This window comes from Acomys russatus, chromosome 19, assembly GCF_903995435.1.
Source record: "Acomys russatus chromosome 19, mAcoRus1.1, whole genome shotgun sequence".
NCBI classification, from domain to species: Eukaryota; Metazoa; Chordata; class Mammalia; order Rodentia; family Muridae; genus Acomys; species Acomys russatus.
This window is the reverse complement of record NC_067155.1, coordinates 32,166,889-32,186,689: the sequence shown is the minus strand read 5'-3', so window position 1 is coordinate 32,186,689 and position 19,801 is coordinate 32,166,889. Positions and strand designations below refer to the sequence as shown.

Below are 19,801 nucleotides of genomic sequence, written 5' to 3'. Positions count from 1 at the left end.
CAGATAGCCCGAAGGTCATTTTATGCAGTGTTTTTACCTTGTCTGTCTGTTTCGGCTTTCAGCCATTACGTGAAGTCAGGCGTAGACTTTGCAGGTGCTCACAAGGTTTAGGATTTTAGAGCAGTTCAGATTGTGGGCTTTTTGGATCAGGACTGGGCAGCCTGTATTTCTGAGCCTGAACTGTGTTCTTCTGTTGTTTGCTTCAGGTAGGATGCCATTTGGCCACCAAAGCATCAATTCAGGGTGTCATGGTGCACCTCTCTAATACCAACACTTGGGCGAAGGAGTTAGGCAGCTCTCAGTTTGAGGCCAGCCAGGATTACACAGTGAGACCCTGTTAAAGCTAAAACATTAGTTCAGGACTGGGGATGTATCTCAGCTGGTAGAGTGCTTTCCTAGCATGCCTGAAATCCTGGGTCTCCCATTCTGGGTACCACATAAGCCAGGCTAGGTGAAGCGCGCCTCTTACCGCACCAGCATGCAGGAGTTGAAGGTCGTCCTCAGACAAGTAGTGGGTTCCAGGCCAGGCCTGGGCTACATGACACGGTCTGTGAGAAGGAGGGAAGAGGCAGTGTAGTTCATGGCATGACTGTCCTCTGCCAACTGCCGTTCACCTGTCGGAGTTATTCTAACATGTTGGGATGCTGTTCACATGGTCTACAAAGACCTCGGCTCTTTCTGTCTAGACAGCTGTATCTTGCAACTGTGGTTTTCAGCTATTCAAATGTAAGCTGGTTGATGCAGGTGTGTGGAAGAGAAACTTGCAGAAAGTGTGTAGACTATTTGTTTTTTGAGATGGGGTCTCACTGTGTATTCTGCGTTGGCCCGGAGCTCACTGAACATAGGCTAACCTCAAACTTAAGGAAGCTGCCTGCCTCTGCCTCCCAAGCACGCCATTATGCTCATTGGCACTTTGTCTTTACCCTTGAGACTAAAATGTCTTCAGAAATATAACTTGATTTTTTTGTTTTGTTTTGTTTTTTTTAAAGACGGAAAATGAAGAAAATGTTCTTATTTGTCTAAGAATAATTATTGAACTGCACAAACAGTTCAGGCCACCAATCACGCAAGAAGTAAGTTGTTCATTACATTTATTTATTTGTTTGGTTTTTTGTTTGTGTGTGCACACATGTGACATGGCATATGCATGGTAGAGAAAAACTTGGCGGGGGGCATGTTGTTCTCTCCTTCTGTCATCTGGGTCCTAGGAATCAAATTCGGACTGTTAGGCTTGGTGGCAAGCACTGTCCCTTTCTGAGCCCTCTCTCTGGCCCTCACCCTTATTTGGGTTGAATGAACAAGTCCTGTGTGGAGAATAGAGCCTGAGGTGGGAGGAACTCTGTCTGCACTCATCCCTGCTCCTGTGCAGAGTTCTGTGAGGGCATTTTCGTGAAGTAGGTAACGCGCCTTGAGCACATTCCTGCTCTGCTCCACTGCTCTCCCTCTTCGAGCTGTCATGATGATTTGTGTTCGGATGAGTGCACAAAGGGCTTCCTGAATTTTCTCAGTAGTTGGAGGGCAGTCATTGACCAGGGTTGTGGGTCAGCACAAAGTCTGTGATGGACTGGAAGTTGCAGCCATTTTCTTTGGGATTAAAGGGAGTTCTGAAGTTGGAGCTAGGTTTGGATCTCAGTAGCCTAGTAGCAGAGCAACACTGGGTGAGCTGTAGGTTTTGGGAGCCGCATTGTAGCCGGCATATGTGTATGTAGGTCTCCATGCCACATCCCTTGGAGGTGGAGTTACAGATGGTTGTAAGCCAACCCACTGTGGGTGCTAGAAACTGATCCTCTGATAGAGCAAGAACTGCTCCTAATCCCTGAGCCACCTCTCCAGCCTGTGTGTGTGTGTGTGTGTGTGTGTGTGTGTGTGTGTGTGTGTGTGTATTTATTTTTTTAATGAGTATTTTTCTGGATACTTAAAATTTTATAAGCTTTTTTTCTTTTTTTCCCCTTGTTTTTGTTTTTGATTTTGTTTTTCAAGACAGGGTCTTTCTGTATAGTCCTGGCTGTTCTGGAACTCTGTAGACCAGGCTGGCCTTGAACTCACATAGCCTGCCTCTGCCTCCTGAGTGCTGGGATTAAAGGCATGTGCCACCATGCCCAGCTTCAATTTTTTTTTCCTTAATGGCTATTGCCAAGTATTTCTTGTATATGATTCAGGTTATTTAATTAACTGGGCTTGCAGAAGCCGAGCTCCTGAGTCAAAGTGCCGTTTCACTGCTTCACATAGGTGTCCCCAGGCTGGCTTCTGTAAAGGCTTGTTGCTTTGACTTCCTTGGTTGTATAAGAATCTATTCTTGCAGCATCTCAAGCTTTATGTGTTTTTTAATTTTATTTTTAAAATATGTGTGTGTCTTCTTGCCTGTATATGTTGTGTGTGTGTGTGTGTGTGTTTGTGTGCGCGTCATCTGAACTCAGATAAGGGTGCTGGATTTCCCAGAACTGGAGTTCCAGAAGGCAGCTCTGAGCTACCAGATATGCAGGTCCTGGGAATCTGATTTGGTCCTCCACAAGAGCAGCTGGTGCTCTCAATTGCAGGGCCATCTCTCCAACCCTCAATTCACTGTCTTCTGAAGAGCATAAAGGACTTTTCCTTAGCTTTCATCCTTTGCCTATTTCTTTTTCTCTTTTTAAAAATTTTAATTTATTATAATTTATCCAGATTACATCCTGATTGTTATCCCCTTGAAAGAAAACTCAGACTAAACAGTGAGGTCCCACTGAGAATTGAAGTTGGATCGCTGGATTCAGAGTCCAGAGTGCTAACCATTATACCATGGAACCTACTCCTTTGGCTGTTTCTAAAATAGAAAATTGGTTTCTGTTTGTCATGTCAGTGTCTGTCTTTTTTTCTTCTTCTTCTCCTCCTCCTTCTCTTCCTTCTCCTCCTCTTTCCCTCCTCCTCTTCCCTCCTCCTCCTCTTCCTCTTCTTCTTCCTTCTCCTCCTCCTCTGTGCCCACTGCTCATTTGTATTGTGCCTGATAGTTCCTTTTTAATATTCTTTAAAGAAATATTTAGGGGGTGGGGTGGGGGTGGTGAGTATGCCTAAGCTCATGTGTGGAGGTCAGAGTGCATCTCTGGCACATCTTCAGGGCTCAGTGAGGTTATCAGCCTTGAGTTGTCTTTACCAGCTGAACCGCACTGGTCCTATAAGTGTGTTCTTACACTCAAGTGTTTCTGTCTTGTTATTTTTTTAGATTCATCACTTTTTGGATTTTGTGAAGCAGATTTACAAAGAGCTTCCAAAAGTAGTGGTATGTTTTTGTTTGCGTTTGGGTTTGCTGCTTATATTTATTTGTTTACCACTTTTCCATAAGGGAATTTGGAGCAGTTTAGTTGACAAGTGATGGGGTGGCGTTCCTGGCTTTAGGATGGGAAATATAAACACCACAAGAGGCACTGTTTGCCATTGGTGTGTTCTTTCTGCGTAGAACCGATACTTTGAGAACCCCCAGGGCATCCCTGAGAACACAGTGCCTCCACCGGAAATGGTCGGCATGATCACGACACTTGCCGTGAAGGTCAATCCTGAACGCGAGGACAGCGAGACCCGGACGGTGGGTGTTCCTCCCCGCTTCCTGCTGACCGCTGCATCGAGCTTTGGGTTCTTCTTTCCCCAAATCTGTGGCTCCTCTATTTGGTAGAGAAGAAAATGAGATAACTTAGACCATTTGGGGTTTTTTTTTCTCCACTTTTCTTTTCTTTACCTGGAGGCCTAAGCCTAGGGGGTGAAGGTGAGCCGTCAGGGACAGGTGTTGCCAGGGACAGGTGTTGCCTGGCTGTAAAGACCATCCTGCTGAGGAAACCGGGGCCTCCGGCTGGCAAGAGCAGCAGCAGGCAAGGCACAGGGCGGAGAGGTTCTGCTCTGCTGGAAGTCCTTTGAAGCTGTAGGTAAAACTGAGGCTCTCTGGGCCAGAGTGAACTAATATGATGCTCCAGCATCACTCTGGTTTCCTGACTCTGTAAAAGTTCACGAATCTTCACCCTTACCTTGTTTTTCCTATTATTACCTGGAAATCAGGGACTTGTGCTTTGCAAAGGTAATGCAAGTGTTGCCTGTCACGTAGGGGATAAGTGGTGACTTTTTACCATGACTCACTCTTGGGGCTTAATTAAGGAAACAATGTTTTACTGGGGCTAGGGGCCTGTGTTCATTGGGAGAATGTTTGCCTGCATATAGAAAGACCCTGGGTTCTATCCGCAGCACTGGGTGGGCTGAGCGCTGTCTGTGGTCCATTCCTAATCCCAGCATGCGGGAGCTGTGGGATCAGTTGAAGGCTGCCTCAGCTACACAGCACAGTAGATGCCTGCTTGGGCTCCATGGGGCCCTCTTACCAGCCTAAAGGAAGAAACGGTAGCATTTGTACTTATCTGAGACAAGGCTTCAGCTTATGCTGAAGAGAACCAAACTGAATTTTAAGCAAAGCTTGCACCCTATGCTCTCTTTACTGTTTGCTTATCTTTTCAGTCCATTGCTTGCTGGTGGTTTGCACCTTCCCTCTTTCATCTTTTCGGAGCCCTTAATAACTCACTCAGCTCTCCTGTGTATAAATATTAAATAAAACCACTGGGCTGCATTGGACTCCGACGTTTTTCTTGTCCTTTTACATCACACAGTGGCTTAAAAGCTGGGTAGGGTGCTAGGCTGGGTGGCACACGCCTTTATTCCCAGCGCTCTCGAGGCAGAGGCACATGAGTTTCTCTGAGTTTCAAGTCATCCTGTCTTGAAAGAAAGAAGAAAAGAAAGAAAGAAAAGCCAGCTAGTTAGATGTTGTATTACATGGCTGAGGCAGGAGGATTGCTGTGAGTTACAAGTTCACCTTGGCTAAATAGTGATTTCAGAGCCAGCCTAGGTTACGCAGTGAGATAACTGGGCCTAGTGGTGCATGTTCCCAGCATTTGGGGTGCAGAGGCAGGAGGATCACTGCAAGTTTGAGGTCATCCAAGCATATATAGGGAGACCCTCTTGTTTCCAAACCAGGGTTCTTACCCTCACCAGAATATCCACAAACCCCAGATTTCTTAGGTGATGAATATTGGGTTTCCTCCCAAGATTTTTGTCTCCAAGTGTGTACTTAGTTTGAGCCCTCCACAGATACTTGTAAGGAACCAGTGTCTCTTCATTGTGGTACTCGGTGGGACTGGCTGGAAGCTTGTACCACAGAGCTGATGGCTGCCTCTTCTCTCTGCATCTCACAGCATTCCATCATCCCACGAGGATCTCTTTCACTGAAAGTCCTAGCTGAGCTGCCCATCATTGTTGTACTAATGTACCAGGTGCGTGTACCCCTTAATAATTTTTGTTTTTTTTTTATGTAAAAGTTTGTAACTGGTCTTTGCTACTTTATGGGTTCTTCTTTTTTCCACCCTTTATCCCCTCAGTTTCATCCCCTGTTGTTAGATAGGAGAGAAAGAAGGATTTCGGGTGTGGCGGGGGAGATCTTTCTTGTTTCTTCTTTGAGTATAACTATTAACAAACTACAATGAATGACCACCAACCCCTTCCTATTGGACCCTAATGTTTACATACCTATTAAAAAGTTCCCAGAGTTCCAAGTGTGACACATTCCCAGAAACTCTTTGCAGCTGTCAAAACCATGCCTCTGCCAGAGCACCAGGCAAATCATAGGCAGCTGCTGTGGGTAGTCCAAAGCAGCCCCACATCCCACACCTGGAATTAAAATAGAAAGTATATTCTTGTAATACTTCTGTGTTTTTTAGAGAGACCAAAATTCCAGAAGTGTCAGTACAGAAGTTCATGTCTATTTTCCTTCAGCGCTTAAGGTGTAGAGGAACCCCACCTGCTCTTGGGTGCAGAGCATGCTGCTGTCTCTGTGGTAGATGACTGTAAAAGCACTAATGTCTGTTTCTCTTCAGCTGTACAAACTGAACATCCACAATGTCGTTGCTGAGTTTGTGCCCTTGATCATGAATACCATCGCAATTCAGGTGTCTGCACAGGCCAGGTGAGCTTTCCTCAGAGCGACTGAGCGGATGGCACAGTGATGTGGTAATTGCTTATTACCCCCATTTTTGAGATGTGAGAATTACGCGTGTTACAACGCGTGCACGTTTTGGCTTCTTTTAAACTCCTGCTGAAGCAGTGGTGGCTATGATGACTCTAGTTCCTTTATACATTTCCTGTTAAGTTATATCCATTCTGTATGACTGCAGATGTGCATGTGCGTGGAGGTCAGAGGACAGCTTACAGGAGTCAGTTCTCGCCTTCTTGCTTGTGGGTCCTGGGGACTGAACTCAGGCTGTCAGTCTTGGCAGCAGCTGCCCTTGTCTGCTGAGCCATGTCATGGGCCTCTTAGTTCCATAGTTGAAAAGGTGCTGCAGCCATTCCCAGAGCTTGTATTAAGTGCTCAGGTGCTCTGAGGAATGCAGATCATGCAGCATGGGGAATAGGGGGTCCACACTGGGAACCTGTGGTATGGTTTGGTTTGGGCCTTTTAGAACTTTGATGCTATGTGATTTTATTTCATCTTTAAAAATTATGTGTACGTGTGCCTGTCTATGTGTGGGGATGTGTACATGAGTACAGTGCCCATGGAGGCCAAAAGATGGCTCCCGATTCCCCTGGAGCTGTTGTTCTGGAGGTTGTGAGCTGTCCACCATGGATTCTGGGAACTGAACCTGTGTCCTCTGTAAACAGGAAGTGCTCTTAATCAGGTCCTCTGAGCCTCTCCAGTCCTCTTTCATGTGATTTGAAACTGCTTTGCAGTAGATGCTTTTATGTTTCCATGGTGCTTCTGGTCTGTGTGTAAATGAGAGAACTTCAATGCTTAGTAGTTGTTGTAGGTGTTTAATTCCAAGTCACCTAAAGGACTAATATCGGGCTTATATTCACTTCCTGCCCAGGCAACATAAGCTTTACAACAAGGAGCTGTATGCTGATTTTATTGCTGCTCAGATCAAAACGTTATCATTTTTAGCCTATATCATCAGAATTTACCAGGTAAGTTTCCTGGCTTGTTTAGCGTCTTTTCCCCTGGGTGTGTGTGTGTGTGTGTGTGTGTGTGTTGTATTTGTGCTTATAAATGAATGCACATGTGTGCAGGTGTGTGTGCAGAGGCCAGAGGTTGATGTAGGGACTCTTCCTCCATCACTCCCCACCTCTTTTGTTTTGAGGCAGGGTATCTTAAGGTAAACCCAGAGCTCACTGCTGTGCTCAGTCTTGTCAGCAGCCTGCCCGGGATCCTGTCTGCCTTCCTAGGGTGCAGTTACTGCAGCCATGGCCACCCAGAGTTTATGTAGGTTCTGGAGATCTGGTCTCTGATTCTCTTACTTGCATGGCAAGCATCTTAGCCTGTGAGTTTATTTCCCCACCTTGTTTTTGCTATATTTTACATACAATAAAATCCATTTTCTATAAATGTGTCCTTGAATTGACCATTGCTTCCAGTCAGTCCATTAACATATAGAAGGTTTCTGTGTCCCATACCCCCACCCCCTCCCCTTAGCAAAGTTTCATGGCCATTTATAGTCTGTTTTGTCCTGGCCTTTCCAGGCCTTTTTTTTTTTTTTTTTTTTTTTTTTTGCTTTTTTGAGACAGGGTTTCTCTGTGTATCCCTGGCTCTCCTGGACTCACTTTGTAGACCAGGCTGGCCTGGAACTCACAGCGATCCACCTGCCTCTGCTTCCCCAGTGCTGGGATTAAAGGTGTGCGCCACCAGCCACCACTGCCCGGCCTCTCCAGGCCTTTTCTGTTTTGTAAGCGGAGTCCCCTGTGTCTCCCGTGTGGTGTCTGTAGCCCATGTCTGCTGCCTTTCACTAGGCAGGAGTGTGAAGACGTCAGCTGCGTTTCATCATTACTGAGCTACTTCTCTTAAATCAGAAGGAAAGGCAAAGGGGCCTCAGCTCCTGTCATTTAGGCTACATGTTTGTTTTTCTTTTAAACATTTTATTCTGTGTAGTTGGTTCTCTGCTTCCTCCTTTTTGGGGTTCTGGGGCTCTAATGCAGGTTGCTGGGGGGCTCCCTCCCCCACATCCCAGGGATCCTTGGCCACTGGTCCTGGAGGGCAAGAGGAGCAGAGGTTGGGGGGTGAGGAGGGGGCAGGGGGCAGGGGGCAGGGCTCAGACGTCTGTGAGTATGCCGGAAATGACCTTCCAGCATCAGCTTCAGCAAGATTGCTCCACTTTAGTCAGCTGCATAGTTCTTGGGGAGTGGGAGGAGGGTTCCTCGGGTAGGTGCACACGATTGGCTGGAGATAGCAGTGCCAGGATGCTTTCTTTGCATTTGGCGGTATGGTTCAGACAGATGAACGGGAACACAGTACCTAATTATCCTGTAGGCGCAGGGGAGAGTGCTAACAGGGAACTGGGCCAAAGGTCATATTCCACATATGCTTAGAGGTATCTGTGCCTAAGGACACTCTCCAGATGAGGTCAGACAGAGAACAAGAGGGCCTGCTGGCGCCATGCTCAGAGAGGCTTTCCGGACTTGGTGGACTGCAGCCTCAAACCACAGGGTCTCAACAGCAGGTCACCAGGCTTGCATGGCAGGTGCTGTTACCTACTGAGCTGTCTTACTGATGGACCCCATCCTTTTCTTTGCTTGGTGTGGTCTCACTACGGCCTGGTTGCCATGATTCACTATGGTAACTGGGCTGGTCTCCAGTGTGCAGTGATCCTCGGCTTCAACCACTCAACAACTGGAATTGCAGGCTTTTAGCATCAATACCTAGCTTGAGCTATGTAATTTTTAAATAAATTCTCATGTAAGCAGTTAAGGATTGTCCTAAATCGTGGAGTGAATATAATTCTCTGTAACTTTGTAAGAGTCTAACAGTTGTTTTAAAAATAAAAACCATTTTTGATTTTGTAAACATGTTTTATGAGACACAGTCTCATTATGTAGCCCAGGCTGGCCCTTAGCCCACGATCTTCAGTCTTCAGAGTGCTGGGCTATGGGCGTTTACCATCATGACCAGATAAATGGAGGGTCAGGAAGAGACTGTTCAGAGCTGTTAGAATTGTCAGAGTTAATCTCTGTTGTTACTCAACTCATGTTACTGGAATGACTAAGTAGAATATTAATTAATTAATTAACTAATTTATTCAGATTACAACTCAGTTGTTATCCCATCACTGTATCCTCCCATTCTTCCCTCCCTCCCACTTTCACCCTATTCCCCTCCCCCAGGTCTATGACCGAGGGCGACCTCCTCTCCCACTATATGGTCATAGGCTATCAAGTCTCATCTTGGTAGCCTGCTTATTCTTTCTTGAGTGCCACCAGGACTGTCACTATGCAGCCTTGGCTGGCCTGGAACTTGTCAGGTAGGCCAGGGTGGCCTCACAGACGTCTGTCTGCCTCTGTCTCCTGAGTGCTGGAATTAAAGGCGTGAGCTATCATGCCTAGCATTTACTTATTTTAAAAAGGTGTGTGTGCACTCACGCACATGAAAGCCAGAAGAGGGCATTGGGTCCTCTGGAGCTGGACGAACTGTCATGGGTGCTAGGAACTGAATGGGGGTCCTCTGGAAAAGCATCAAGTACCCTTAATGGCCAAGCTGTCTTTCTAGCCCAGAGTATTGTTTATTTTTATTTTATTTCATTTTTTTGGTTTTTCGAGACAGGGTTTCTCTTTGTAACTGCCCTGGCTATCCTGGACTCACTTTGTACAAGCAGGCTGCCCTCAAACTTGCAGAGATCCGCCTGCCTTTGCCTCTGGAGTGCTGCTGGGATTAAAGGTGTGAGCCACCACGCCCGGCTCTATTTTCACTTTTTAAATGAATCTAACTGCTAATTAAATAAAGATTTGAGTGTCCTGGACTCACTTTATAAACCAGGCTGATCTTGAACTCACAGCGATCCTCCTGCCTCTGCCTCCTCAAGTGCTGGGATTAATGGTGTGTGCCACCACGCCCAGCCAGAGTATTTTTAAAAACAGGCTTTTACTTCTTCTCTAACTAGGAAGTAATGCATATTCACTATTTAAATTTGTAAAACAATAAAACAATACAAATACTGCATCCTCTCTTATGCCACATGGAAGACCATCTGCTTATGTTGTGGTACTTTTCCCTCAGAATGACACTGGCTGCATGGTTGTGGGTACACACACACACTAAAACCTTTTGGGTGGTACGTTCTTGGCTTGACGCTTTGTGGTAGCACTTGGGTGTCTGTGAAGCCTCCCTCCCACAGTATGACTGTTGTCTTCTTTGCTGTGACAGGAGCTAGTGACCAAGTACGCTCAGCAGATGGTGAAAGGCATGCTGCAGTTGCTTTCCAATTGCCCAGCGGAGACCGCACACCTCAGGAAGGAGCTTCTCATCGCGGCCAAGCACATCCTCACCACAGAGCTGAGAAACCGTAAGGCTAGCTTTTCTTTCAAGGCCTGTGTAGCCTCTGCCATCTCTAGAGCAAGGCTTGCTGACTTCCTGGAGGTTCTACCTGGTCTTCGCATGTTCTTTCTTTATTGCTGTCCTGGGTCTTTAATTTTTTTTTTTTTTTTAATACTTACCTTTTTACTTTTATGTGCATGGATGTATGGGTGTTTCACTTGCATCTTTGTATGTCTATGCACTACAACTGTGTCTGTTGTCTGCAGAGACCAGAAGAGGGCTTCAGATCCCCTCAGACTGGAGTTCCAGGCAGTTTTGAGCTGCCATGTGGGTGCTAGGAATCATCTTCTACTGAACAAACTATCTAGTTCTCTTTTCTCTCTTCCCTTACGTTCTACCTTCCCTTCCCTCCCCTCCCTTCCCCTCCCCTCCCTTCCCCTCCCCTCCCCCTCCCTTCCCCTCCCCTCCCCTCCTCCTCCTCCTTCTTTCAAGTTTTTTTGAAACAGGGTTTCACTGTGTAGCTCTGGCTCAGACCATGATCTGTAGACCAGGCTGGTCTCGAATTCAGAGATCCACCCGCCTCTGTAAGTGCTGGTATTAAAGGTGTGTGTGTGTGTGTGTGTGTGTGTGTGTGTGTGTATTACCATGCCTGGTTAGCTCTCTTCTTACTAAAGATTTATTAATTGTTTCTGTGCATGCTAGGGTGGTGGGCTGTACATATGAGTGCAGGTGCCCGCAGGAGGCCTGAGGCATGAAATGTACTTAACTTTAGAACTAAGCTGGCTGTGTGCCAGGCTGTTCAGAGTCTAAATGTCCTGTGGGCTTGTCATTCGTATTCTTAAGAGATCAATTCTCTTATCTCTTTCGTCCGACTGCGCCATCTCTCCAGCTTGCCTTGGTCAGAACGACTGAGCCATCTCTCCAGCCTGTCAGCGTCTCACCATACAGGGCCTTTCTGGCCTTTTCTGTGCCCTTTTCTTTGCACAGGCCTCAGGCTGACCACTGTAGAAGGTTTGCGAAGTCTTTAATGTTCTCATGTGTTTCCTAGAGTTCATCCCCTGCATGGACAAGCTGTTTGATGAATCCATCCTGATTGGCTCTGGGTACACAGCACGGGAGACACTCAGGTACAGCATTATTAGACCCAGGGTATAGGCCTGCTGGGTGTGATTGCTAGGGACAGGATCACCTGCACTTAGCATTGGTAGGGCCTTAAGCAATGCAGGCCACTGTGCTCTACTCACCTATTGGCTTTAGAATGGGAGCAAGTATGGATGACCTTAGGTTGTTAAAAAACTCCTTTTAAAAACATTTTTGGGGGCTGAAGAATGGCTCAGTGGTTAAGAGCACCATCTGTTCTTCTAGAGGTCCTGAGTTCAATTCCAAGCAACCACATGGTGGCTCACAACCATCTGTAATGTGATATGATGCCCTCTTCTGACATGCAGACAGAGCATTTGTATATATAAAATAAATTTAAGAAAAATTTTTTTGGAATTTATTTGGTATGTGTGTGCACCTCATGCATTCATGCCAAGGTGTAGAGGTCAGTGAACAACCTGATTTAATAACCCAGTAATATTGCTGCATATGCATATAGTGGTCGTAACATACAGTGCATTAAAATATAGGGCATTAACCTGTTAACTAGGTAACATTTGGAGCCAGTCTCTCTTTGTAGCTGTGGCTGGCCTAGAACTCACAGAGATCCACCTGCCTCTGTCTCCTGAGTGCTGGGATTAAAGGTGTTCACCACCATGCCTGGCACATTGTTCATTTTTGAGCAGCAAACCCCACTCAGTGCTCGAACAAGCTGGTGATCATTTGCACTCTGGTTGGCATATCTGCCAGGATCTATTAGGTATTTTCTTGGTTAGTTATTATTGTTGGCTTGACATAATCTAGAGCAGTGCTTCTCAACCCCAAAGGGGGTCACAACCCACAGGCTGAGAACTGCTACTTTAAAGAACCCATTCTTGCCAAGAAGCCAACAACTGCCATAGCTGACAAGAAGGAACCTCACTGAAGAACTGTGAGACTGGCCTATGGCCATGTCTGTGGGGCATATTCTTTCTTGCTAATTAGCGGGAGAGCCTAGCCCACCATGGGTGGCACCATCCCTAGGTGGGTGATCTTGGGCAGTAGAAAATGGCTAGCTGAGTGAGCCAGTAGGCGGCGTTCCCCTATTGTTGCTGCTTCAAGCTCTTACTTGAATTCCTTCCCTGAGTTCCTGCAGTGATGGATGGAGGCCTGAACATGTAAGCCAAGTACACCTTCCCTCCCTTAACTTTCTTGGGTTGGAGTTCTATCACAGTAACAGAAAAGCCAGCAAGGACAGGAACTTTATGACATGCATGAATGTTAGCTTTTCATCGTGGGAAGTAAAGACTGGAGCATGATAAGAAAGGCCAGGCCTTTCAGGTGGCAGCTGGGAGAGCACCCAGGGTTACCTTAAGGCCATGCTGGACTCTGCCCGGTTAGTCCCAGCAGTGGCAGCAGAGAACACACTACTGGCATCTCTTCCTGCAGGCCCCTCGCCTACAGCACACTGGCCGACCTTGTGCATCACGTTCGCCAGCACCTGCCCCTCAGCGATCTTTCCCTCGCCGTCCAGCTCTTTGCCAAGAACATCGATGATGAGTCCCTGCCCAGCAGCATCCAAACCATGTCCTGCAAGCTCCTGCTGAACCTGGTGGACTGCATCCGCTCCAAGAGTGAGCAGGAGAGCGGCAACGGCAGGGATGTCTTGATGCGGATGCTGGAGGTACTGGCTGCTGTGACTTACCTTAAGCGTTGCGAAATGTAGGGGAGTGAAGTGGCCACATAAGAGTTAGGCTTCCAGAGTTGTTAGACCACGTTGTTCAAAGCCTGCCTCCTCCTGCTGCTGGCAGCCGTGAGTGGGAGCTGCTTATTTCTGTATGTTTCTTTGCAGTCTTCGGTCAGCATCAGAGCAGCTCCTTATGGCTCTCTGTGTACTTCCTGGTGACAGTTGGAAGAGCTCCCTTCTGGGCAGCTGTAGTCAAGGCATTTCTGTGTGCTGCAGGGACAGAAGGTTTCCCAAGACACTGGAGGGCCACTGGAGGGCAGTCCTGAGTCAAAGCTCACCAAGCTCAGAAAACAGCAGCTGTTGACCTTTGTGCACATGAGTGTGGGGCCACAATAGGGCCATCCACCTTAGGTTTTGGTTTTTCTAAAGATTCAAGTTTTAATGATGTATGTGTGTGTTGTGCATATGCTCATGTGTGCTGTCCCACGTGAGTGGTGGGAGTGGAAGAAAAGTATGAGCTCTCTTTAGCTGAGCATCTGTTCAGCATATATTTGTTTTATGAGACAGGGTTTCTCTGTGTATGTAGCTGTCCTAGAACTCACAGAGATCTGGCTGCCTCCGCCTCCCAAGTGCTGGGATTACAGGGGTGCACCACCATTGCCTGGCATATTTTTTATTTTTACAACACGGTCTTGTTGACCTGTAGTTCACCCTGTAGGCTCTGCTGGCTGGTTAGCCCGCCCCAGGGATCCCTGCTGGGTCTGCCTCCCCAGAGCTGGGATGACAAGAGCATGCTGCCTTTCCCTGCTCTTCTGTATGGGTTCTGTGAGCTGCACACAGAGCCTCATGCTTACAAGGCCAGCACTTTCCAGACTCAGCCTTTTGGCTTCGGGTGGTTTCAGATGTCTGGCTGGTAACTTTGGTCTCCTTCCCTCAACCCCGATTTCTTTTGCCATTAGGTTTTTGTTCTCAAGTTCCACACCATCGCCCGGTACCAACTCTCAGCCATTTTTAAAAAATGCAAGCCTCAATCTGAACTGGGAGCTGCAGAAGCTGCACTGCCCGGGGTGCCCACAGCTCCTGCTGCCCCTGGCCCAGCACCTTCCCCGGCCCCTGTGCCTGCCCCTGCTCCCCCTCCACCCCCAGCCCCCACACCAGCCACCCCGGTGACCCCCGCCCCGGTGCCCCCATTTGAGAAACAAGGAGAAAAGGACAAGGAGGATAAGCAGACGTTCCAGGTCACAGACTGCCGGAGTTTGGTGAAAACGTTGGTCTGCGGCGTCAAGACCATCACGTGGGGCATAACGTCATGTAAAGCACCTGGTGGTAATTACTCTCTTACACCGTCTACACTGGCATCGCTTTGAGCTGGTGTCTTTGCCAGGTTTTAATGTGTTCTGTCTCTTCTAGAAGCTCAGTTTATTCCTAACAAGCAGTTACAACCCAAAGAAACTCAGATTTACATTAAACTCGTGAAGTATGCGATGCAGGCCTTGGATATTTATCAGGTATGAAATGTCCACAGACCATACTGGATTGTGTGGAATGTGCCTTGAGAGCCAGCGGAGTGCTGGTGGCAGAGCAAGCCTTCAGCGCCCAGTGCCGTTTGCATGGCCCAGCTTTGAGTTTTGCTGGGATAACAAACACACGTCTTCATGCCAGTTTATGTGCTGCTGGAGATCAAGCCCAGGCTTCCTGTGTGTTGCTGTCTTAGCTCCCTTTCCTGTTACGGTAAAATAGTCATACAGAAGCAGTTTATGGGACAGGGGCTTGTCATTACCCTCTGAGCCTGCTCTTGGGCCTCCTAAGTTTACTTACTTTTTTTTTATTTTTCGTGTGAGCATCTAGTTTTTTGCAAGAACAGAGAGTTTAGAAGGAGGATAGCCTTCATTGAGTTTGGCACCCTGTTTTAAGTATATAACTTGTGATTTTGTTAAGAAATGTTCAGTAGAAGGTACTGCATTCTGATGGCCTGCTGGTTCCCATCCTAGGTCCAGATTGCAGGAAACGGACAGACATACATTCGAGTGGCCAATTGCCAGACTGTGAGGATGAAGGAAGAAAAGGAGGTGCTGGAGCACTTTGCGGGTGTCTTCACCATGATGAACCCCCTAACGTTCAAAGAGATCTTCCAGACTACAGTCCCCTATATGGTAGAAAGGATCTCAAAAAATTATGCTCTTCAGGTATAAAATCACTTTTTATAGTTAAAGAAGGTAGGGGTGTAGTAAGTGTGGGTATGGGTTGGGGGTCACAGGACAATTTGTGGGGTTCTCTCCTTCCACCACATGGGGTTAGGGGATTGAACTCAGGTCTTATGGTATGTGCCAGTCCTTTTTATATTCTTTCAATATTGACTTAAATCGGGTGTTTTATATTTACTCATCTACTTTGAGGATGCTGCCCCTCAGCTTGCTTGTAGAGAAATAACGCACGATATGTTCGAAAAAAATTTCAACCCCTCAGATACCTTGGGCCAGCTCCTTTAAAGAGTAGAAGCTAACGAGTGTTAAATGCAGGCTGTCAGGGAATGGCCAGTCAAGTGCACGTCCTCTGGTAGTGGCCTGCAGCTTGTTTGGTGGTCTTCTAAGCATGTTCGTAGCCAGTGGGTTTTGTCTGAGAAGCTCTACTTTGCTTTTTACAGCTGCTTTGAGGAAGGGGATTATTTTTGTCATGGACATTTCTTTAAAAACATTTCTCCCCTCTCCGGAGCTGAGGCTGGAACCCAGGGCCTTGTGTGTGCTAGGCAGTCCCTCTACCACTGAGCTGATCCCCAGCTCGTCACAGGCGTTTCTTGTTTTGACAGATTGTTGCCAACTCTTTCTTGGCAAATCCTACTACCTCTGCTCTGTTTGCCACAATCCTGGTGGAGTACCTTCTGGACCGGCTGCCAGAAATGGGCTCCAACGTGGAACTCTCCAACTTGTACCTCAAACTGTTCAAGTTGGTCTTTGGCTCAGTGTCCCTGTTTGCAGCTGAAAATGAGCAGATGCTGAAGGTAACGTGCACTGCGAGCTGAGGGCCACCAGGGGGTGTTTACTGTTTCCATTTTTGAATAGAAAGTACAGTGACTCCGTATTATGTGTGTAAAACACTCCTTAGGTTTGTTGGGCCACAAGTAAGGGCCCACGTGCTAACAACAATTCAGATGCTACTGTGTAATGCTTAATTGCTCTGCCAGGTGGCAGTAGGTGATTGCGAATCACGGCCTCGTCTGCAGGCTTGCAATCCTACCTCTTGAGAGGTCAGGCAGTAGGATCAAGGCAGCCACAGCCACTTAGCAAATTTGAGGCCAGCTTGGTCTATGTGAGCCCCCATCTCAAAAGCTTTAAAAAACATGCCACCCTCAGGGAACTGCATACTAACCTGGGAACCAACTCAGAACACGTTTCATAGCCAGAGGGCAGAAGCCTCTGTACACCCACTTGCTGCAGTTTTTTGTTTCCTTTTGATGGAGTAACCCTCTTCCTGCCTGCCGCTCATGGCAGGGTTGGGGCGCCTGTGAGCTCCAGCCTGGACGGCGTGGCCACTCCTCGCCAGTGCTCACCCTACATGTCTGCCTCCCCTCTGCCCAGCCTCACCTGCACAAGATCGTGAACAGCTCCATGGAGCTGGCGCAGACTGCCAAGGAGCCTTACAACTACTTTCTTCTGCTGCGTGCCCTCTTCCGCTCCATAGGAGGCGGCAGCCATGACCTCCTGTATCAGGAGTTTCTGCCTCTCCTCCCGAACCTCCTCCAAGGTAAGCGCGTGCATGCTTCCGTCACAGAGCTCATGGGAGGTGGGTGGGTGCTGGGAAACCCCTCTTCCCCAAACTTAGTTAGAAAGTAACTATTAGTTTCTATAATCAAACCACACAGGACTTTTTCACTTAAAGGTCTTATCTGTGTTTGCTGCAGCTTTACCTCCATACAAATGGTGTGGAGTGTAAAAATACTTTGGATTTCCCACAGTATGCCCTTGTCCCCGCTCAGCCTCGCGCCCAGTCCTTGCTCTGGTGTCAGTTCTGTTCTTAGGCTGATTTCCTCCTTCTGCCAGGTCTGCCTCCTTCCTCTTTCCCTGGCTTTTGCAGCTGATACTTAGATACATCACAAAAAGCATAACATGATATTTGTAAAAACCTAGGGTTTTTATACATGCAGGAACTGCCCACAGCTTGTGTTGTCATTGTGAAAGGGGCTGTAATTGCAGTTGCTTAACAGTGGTGAGCAGTGGCCTGTGGCTTTTCCAGCTTACTGCCATGCACCAGGGAAGTAACACGCCCCTCCAACCCTGTTTCTAGGACTGAACATGTTGCAGAGCGGCCTGCATAAGCAGCACATGAAGGACCTCTTTGTAGAGCTGTGTCTCACGGTGCCAGTGCGGCTGAGCTCTCTCCTACCCTATCTGCCCATGTTGATGGATCCCTTGGTGTCCGCCCTCAATGGGTCTCAGACGTTGGTCAGCCAAGGCCTGAGGACCTTGGAGTTGTGTGTGGACAATTTGCAACCGGATTTCCTCTATGACCACATTCAGCCTGTGCGCGCAGAGCTCATGCAGGTACATGCACTTTCACCTCTGCACCAGCAGGGGGCATCAGCTCTTCATGCCTCCGGTTTGTCCTAAGGATTCACTGTAGCCAATCAGAGGCAGACTGGGTCGTGCTTGCTTGCCGAGCCTTGGGATGTACTAAACACATTTAGCACTGCTGTAGGGGGTGAGCAGCTGCATGGCAGTGTTGCGTCTTGTTTAGAACTTTCCCAAGCATCCTAGTCTCCCTAAGCCAGTGTGAAGGCAAATGTTACAGTTGCTGTATAGATGCTGGTGCTTCCAGGAAAAAACTTTCTGTATCCACAGAGACTTTCTGCTTTATAGTAAAAAGATGCAACTCTTCCCTGAAGCTTATGGGCACCTTGCCTGCCCCAGCTCACTCCAAGAGAAAAGAACAGATAATAAAAGGTTGTTTTGAAGCCTTAGGTTTTTTTGTTTTTTGTTTTGTTTTGTTCATTAGAAATCAGGCATTATAAGTATCCCCTTTTCACTGTGCTTTGTGCTGTGATTAAGAATGGATTGGTAGTCATTGGGGGTAGGGAGGCTCTTTAGTCCTCTGCCTCTTTAGCATAGCCCCCTGTGGAGGCTCAGCAGCTCTACGTTGGATTAGAGGGCTGCTCCGTGCCCTCTTCCACTCGTGGGAGACGGCAGCCATGACCTCTTGTAACAGGAGTTTCTGTCTCTCCTCCCGAACCTCCTCCAAGGTAAGAGCATGCATGCTTCTGTGTGACTTGGACTGACCACAGGACGAACAGACCTTTCCTGCCTATCCTGAAATTATTTCTTGGTCTCTGTCCTGGAAGAAGATGGCATGGGGTCCACTTGTCACTGGAAGCCTGCAGAGCCTGCCTTGAGAGCCACACTGTCAGTTCTAGACAGCAGAGCTTGTCTAGTGTGGATGGGGCAGCACAGGGGGAGTAGGGCAAGGGTGGCTGCTGGGGCTGAGGCAGTGTTGGGCCCCAGTTTGCTTTAGCACGAAAACCTTCAGGGATACAGGTTAAAGGTCCCTTTTGGTTTCTGGAGGCCAGGAACCCCCCAAGACAGAATGGCAGTATTGGTCTCTCCTGATCTACCCACTGAGCCTCAGGGCTGCCCTCACATGGTTAAGAGGCAGACCTCTTCCTAAAGGAGAAGAGGATGTTGAGGCAGAGAAGAGTCTTACAGGGCATCCTCAGTGGTTAAGACCTGCAAGAACATGAGAGAAACGGGTTTTTCTTGGTGGGGGGAAGTGACCCAGGATTTATGTTAAGCTTGAGTATTGTTGGAATCTAATATTGAGTATTGTGATGCAAGAAAGTAGGCTTAAAACAAGGATAGCAGTAATTTTGAGATGTAGTTAATTCAGGTGAGGGAACACATGGGCAGTGGATGTGGCAGGTGGTACAGGTGTTTGCCATGCGGGGCATAGCCGGGCTTAGCTAATCCTGCAGTCCTGCCTCAAGTGCTGTCATGAACAAAGAGACAGCATACTGAGGCTTCAAAGCAGCGAGTGCTGAGCACAGCAAAGCTGGACTTTTATGTGACCTTGCTTGGTTGTCTCCCACATGTGCTAACATTTTATTGGTTGTTAAAACCCAGAGATAGGGTTCTAAAGATGGCCCAGATGTGGAGGAAGGGTCACTCTGGAGATGTTATTGCAAGGTCTCACCTAAGTATTTTGGAGACTAAACCAACCCCATGGAGGCCTCCCTGTTTGTATGGAAGGTTTACTGAACAAGGAGGGGTTGCAGGAGGCTTATGTATATTCAAGGACATTGCTTGGTCCTTGTGGTTATTTTCTGCTTTTCTTTTTCCTTACTCTCCTTTAATGGGGATTTAAAATACATGAAGTCATTTATTTGTCATGTTTCTAAGTAGAAGAAAAAAGTCCAGGATAAGACTGTCCAGCCAGTCAGCCTGTGCCTCATCCCACTTCATGCCTGAGGATTGTAGCTTTTCACTCAGCTCTTGAAGCCTTTTATTTATTTAAAGAAGTATGTACTTTAGTGTATGGATGCTTGCATGTGTGTATATACATCACATCTGTGCAGCACCTGAAGAGGTCAAAGGAGGGACTGGAGTTACAGAGTAAGGAGCCACCTGTAAGTGCTGGGGACTAAACCCGGGAACCCCGGAAGAGCAGCCGCTGAGCCAGCGCTCCAGCCCCAACCCTTGGCTTTTTATTCTGCCCCGCCTTTTGTATAAAAGACAACCAAAGTGTTTATTTATTTG

The 19,801-nt window shown here is 47.5% G+C and overlaps 1 protein-coding gene across 1 annotated transcript in view; it reads left to right on the top strand.

The window, feature by feature from the left end:
- Trrap (transformation/transcription domain associated protein) overlaps positions 1–19,801 on the top strand; it is a 103,414-nt gene that overhangs the window by 13,630 nt on the left and 69,983 nt on the right. Inside the window, exons 6-20 of the mRNA XM_051162974.1 lie at positions 990–1,073; positions 3,197–3,253; positions 3,431–3,556; positions 5,199–5,276; positions 5,877–5,965; positions 6,864–6,960; positions 10,184–10,322; positions 11,343–11,421; positions 12,824–13,058; positions 14,021–14,387; positions 14,472–14,569; positions 15,053–15,247; positions 15,868–16,059; positions 16,637–16,802; positions 17,343–17,599. Of these exons, the coding sequence (XP_051018931.1) occupies positions 990–1,073; positions 3,197–3,253; positions 3,431–3,556; positions 5,199–5,276; positions 5,877–5,965; positions 6,864–6,960; positions 10,184–10,322; positions 11,343–11,421; positions 12,824–13,058; positions 14,021–14,387; positions 14,472–14,569; positions 15,053–15,247; positions 15,868–16,059; positions 16,637–16,802; positions 17,343–17,599 (2,259 nt within the window). The remainder of the gene's footprint in view (positions 1–989; positions 1,074–3,196; positions 3,254–3,430; positions 3,557–5,198; positions 5,277–5,876; positions 5,966–6,863; positions 6,961–10,183; positions 10,323–11,342; positions 11,422–12,823; positions 13,059–14,020; positions 14,388–14,471; positions 14,570–15,052; positions 15,248–15,867; positions 16,060–16,636; positions 16,803–17,342; positions 17,600–19,801) is intronic.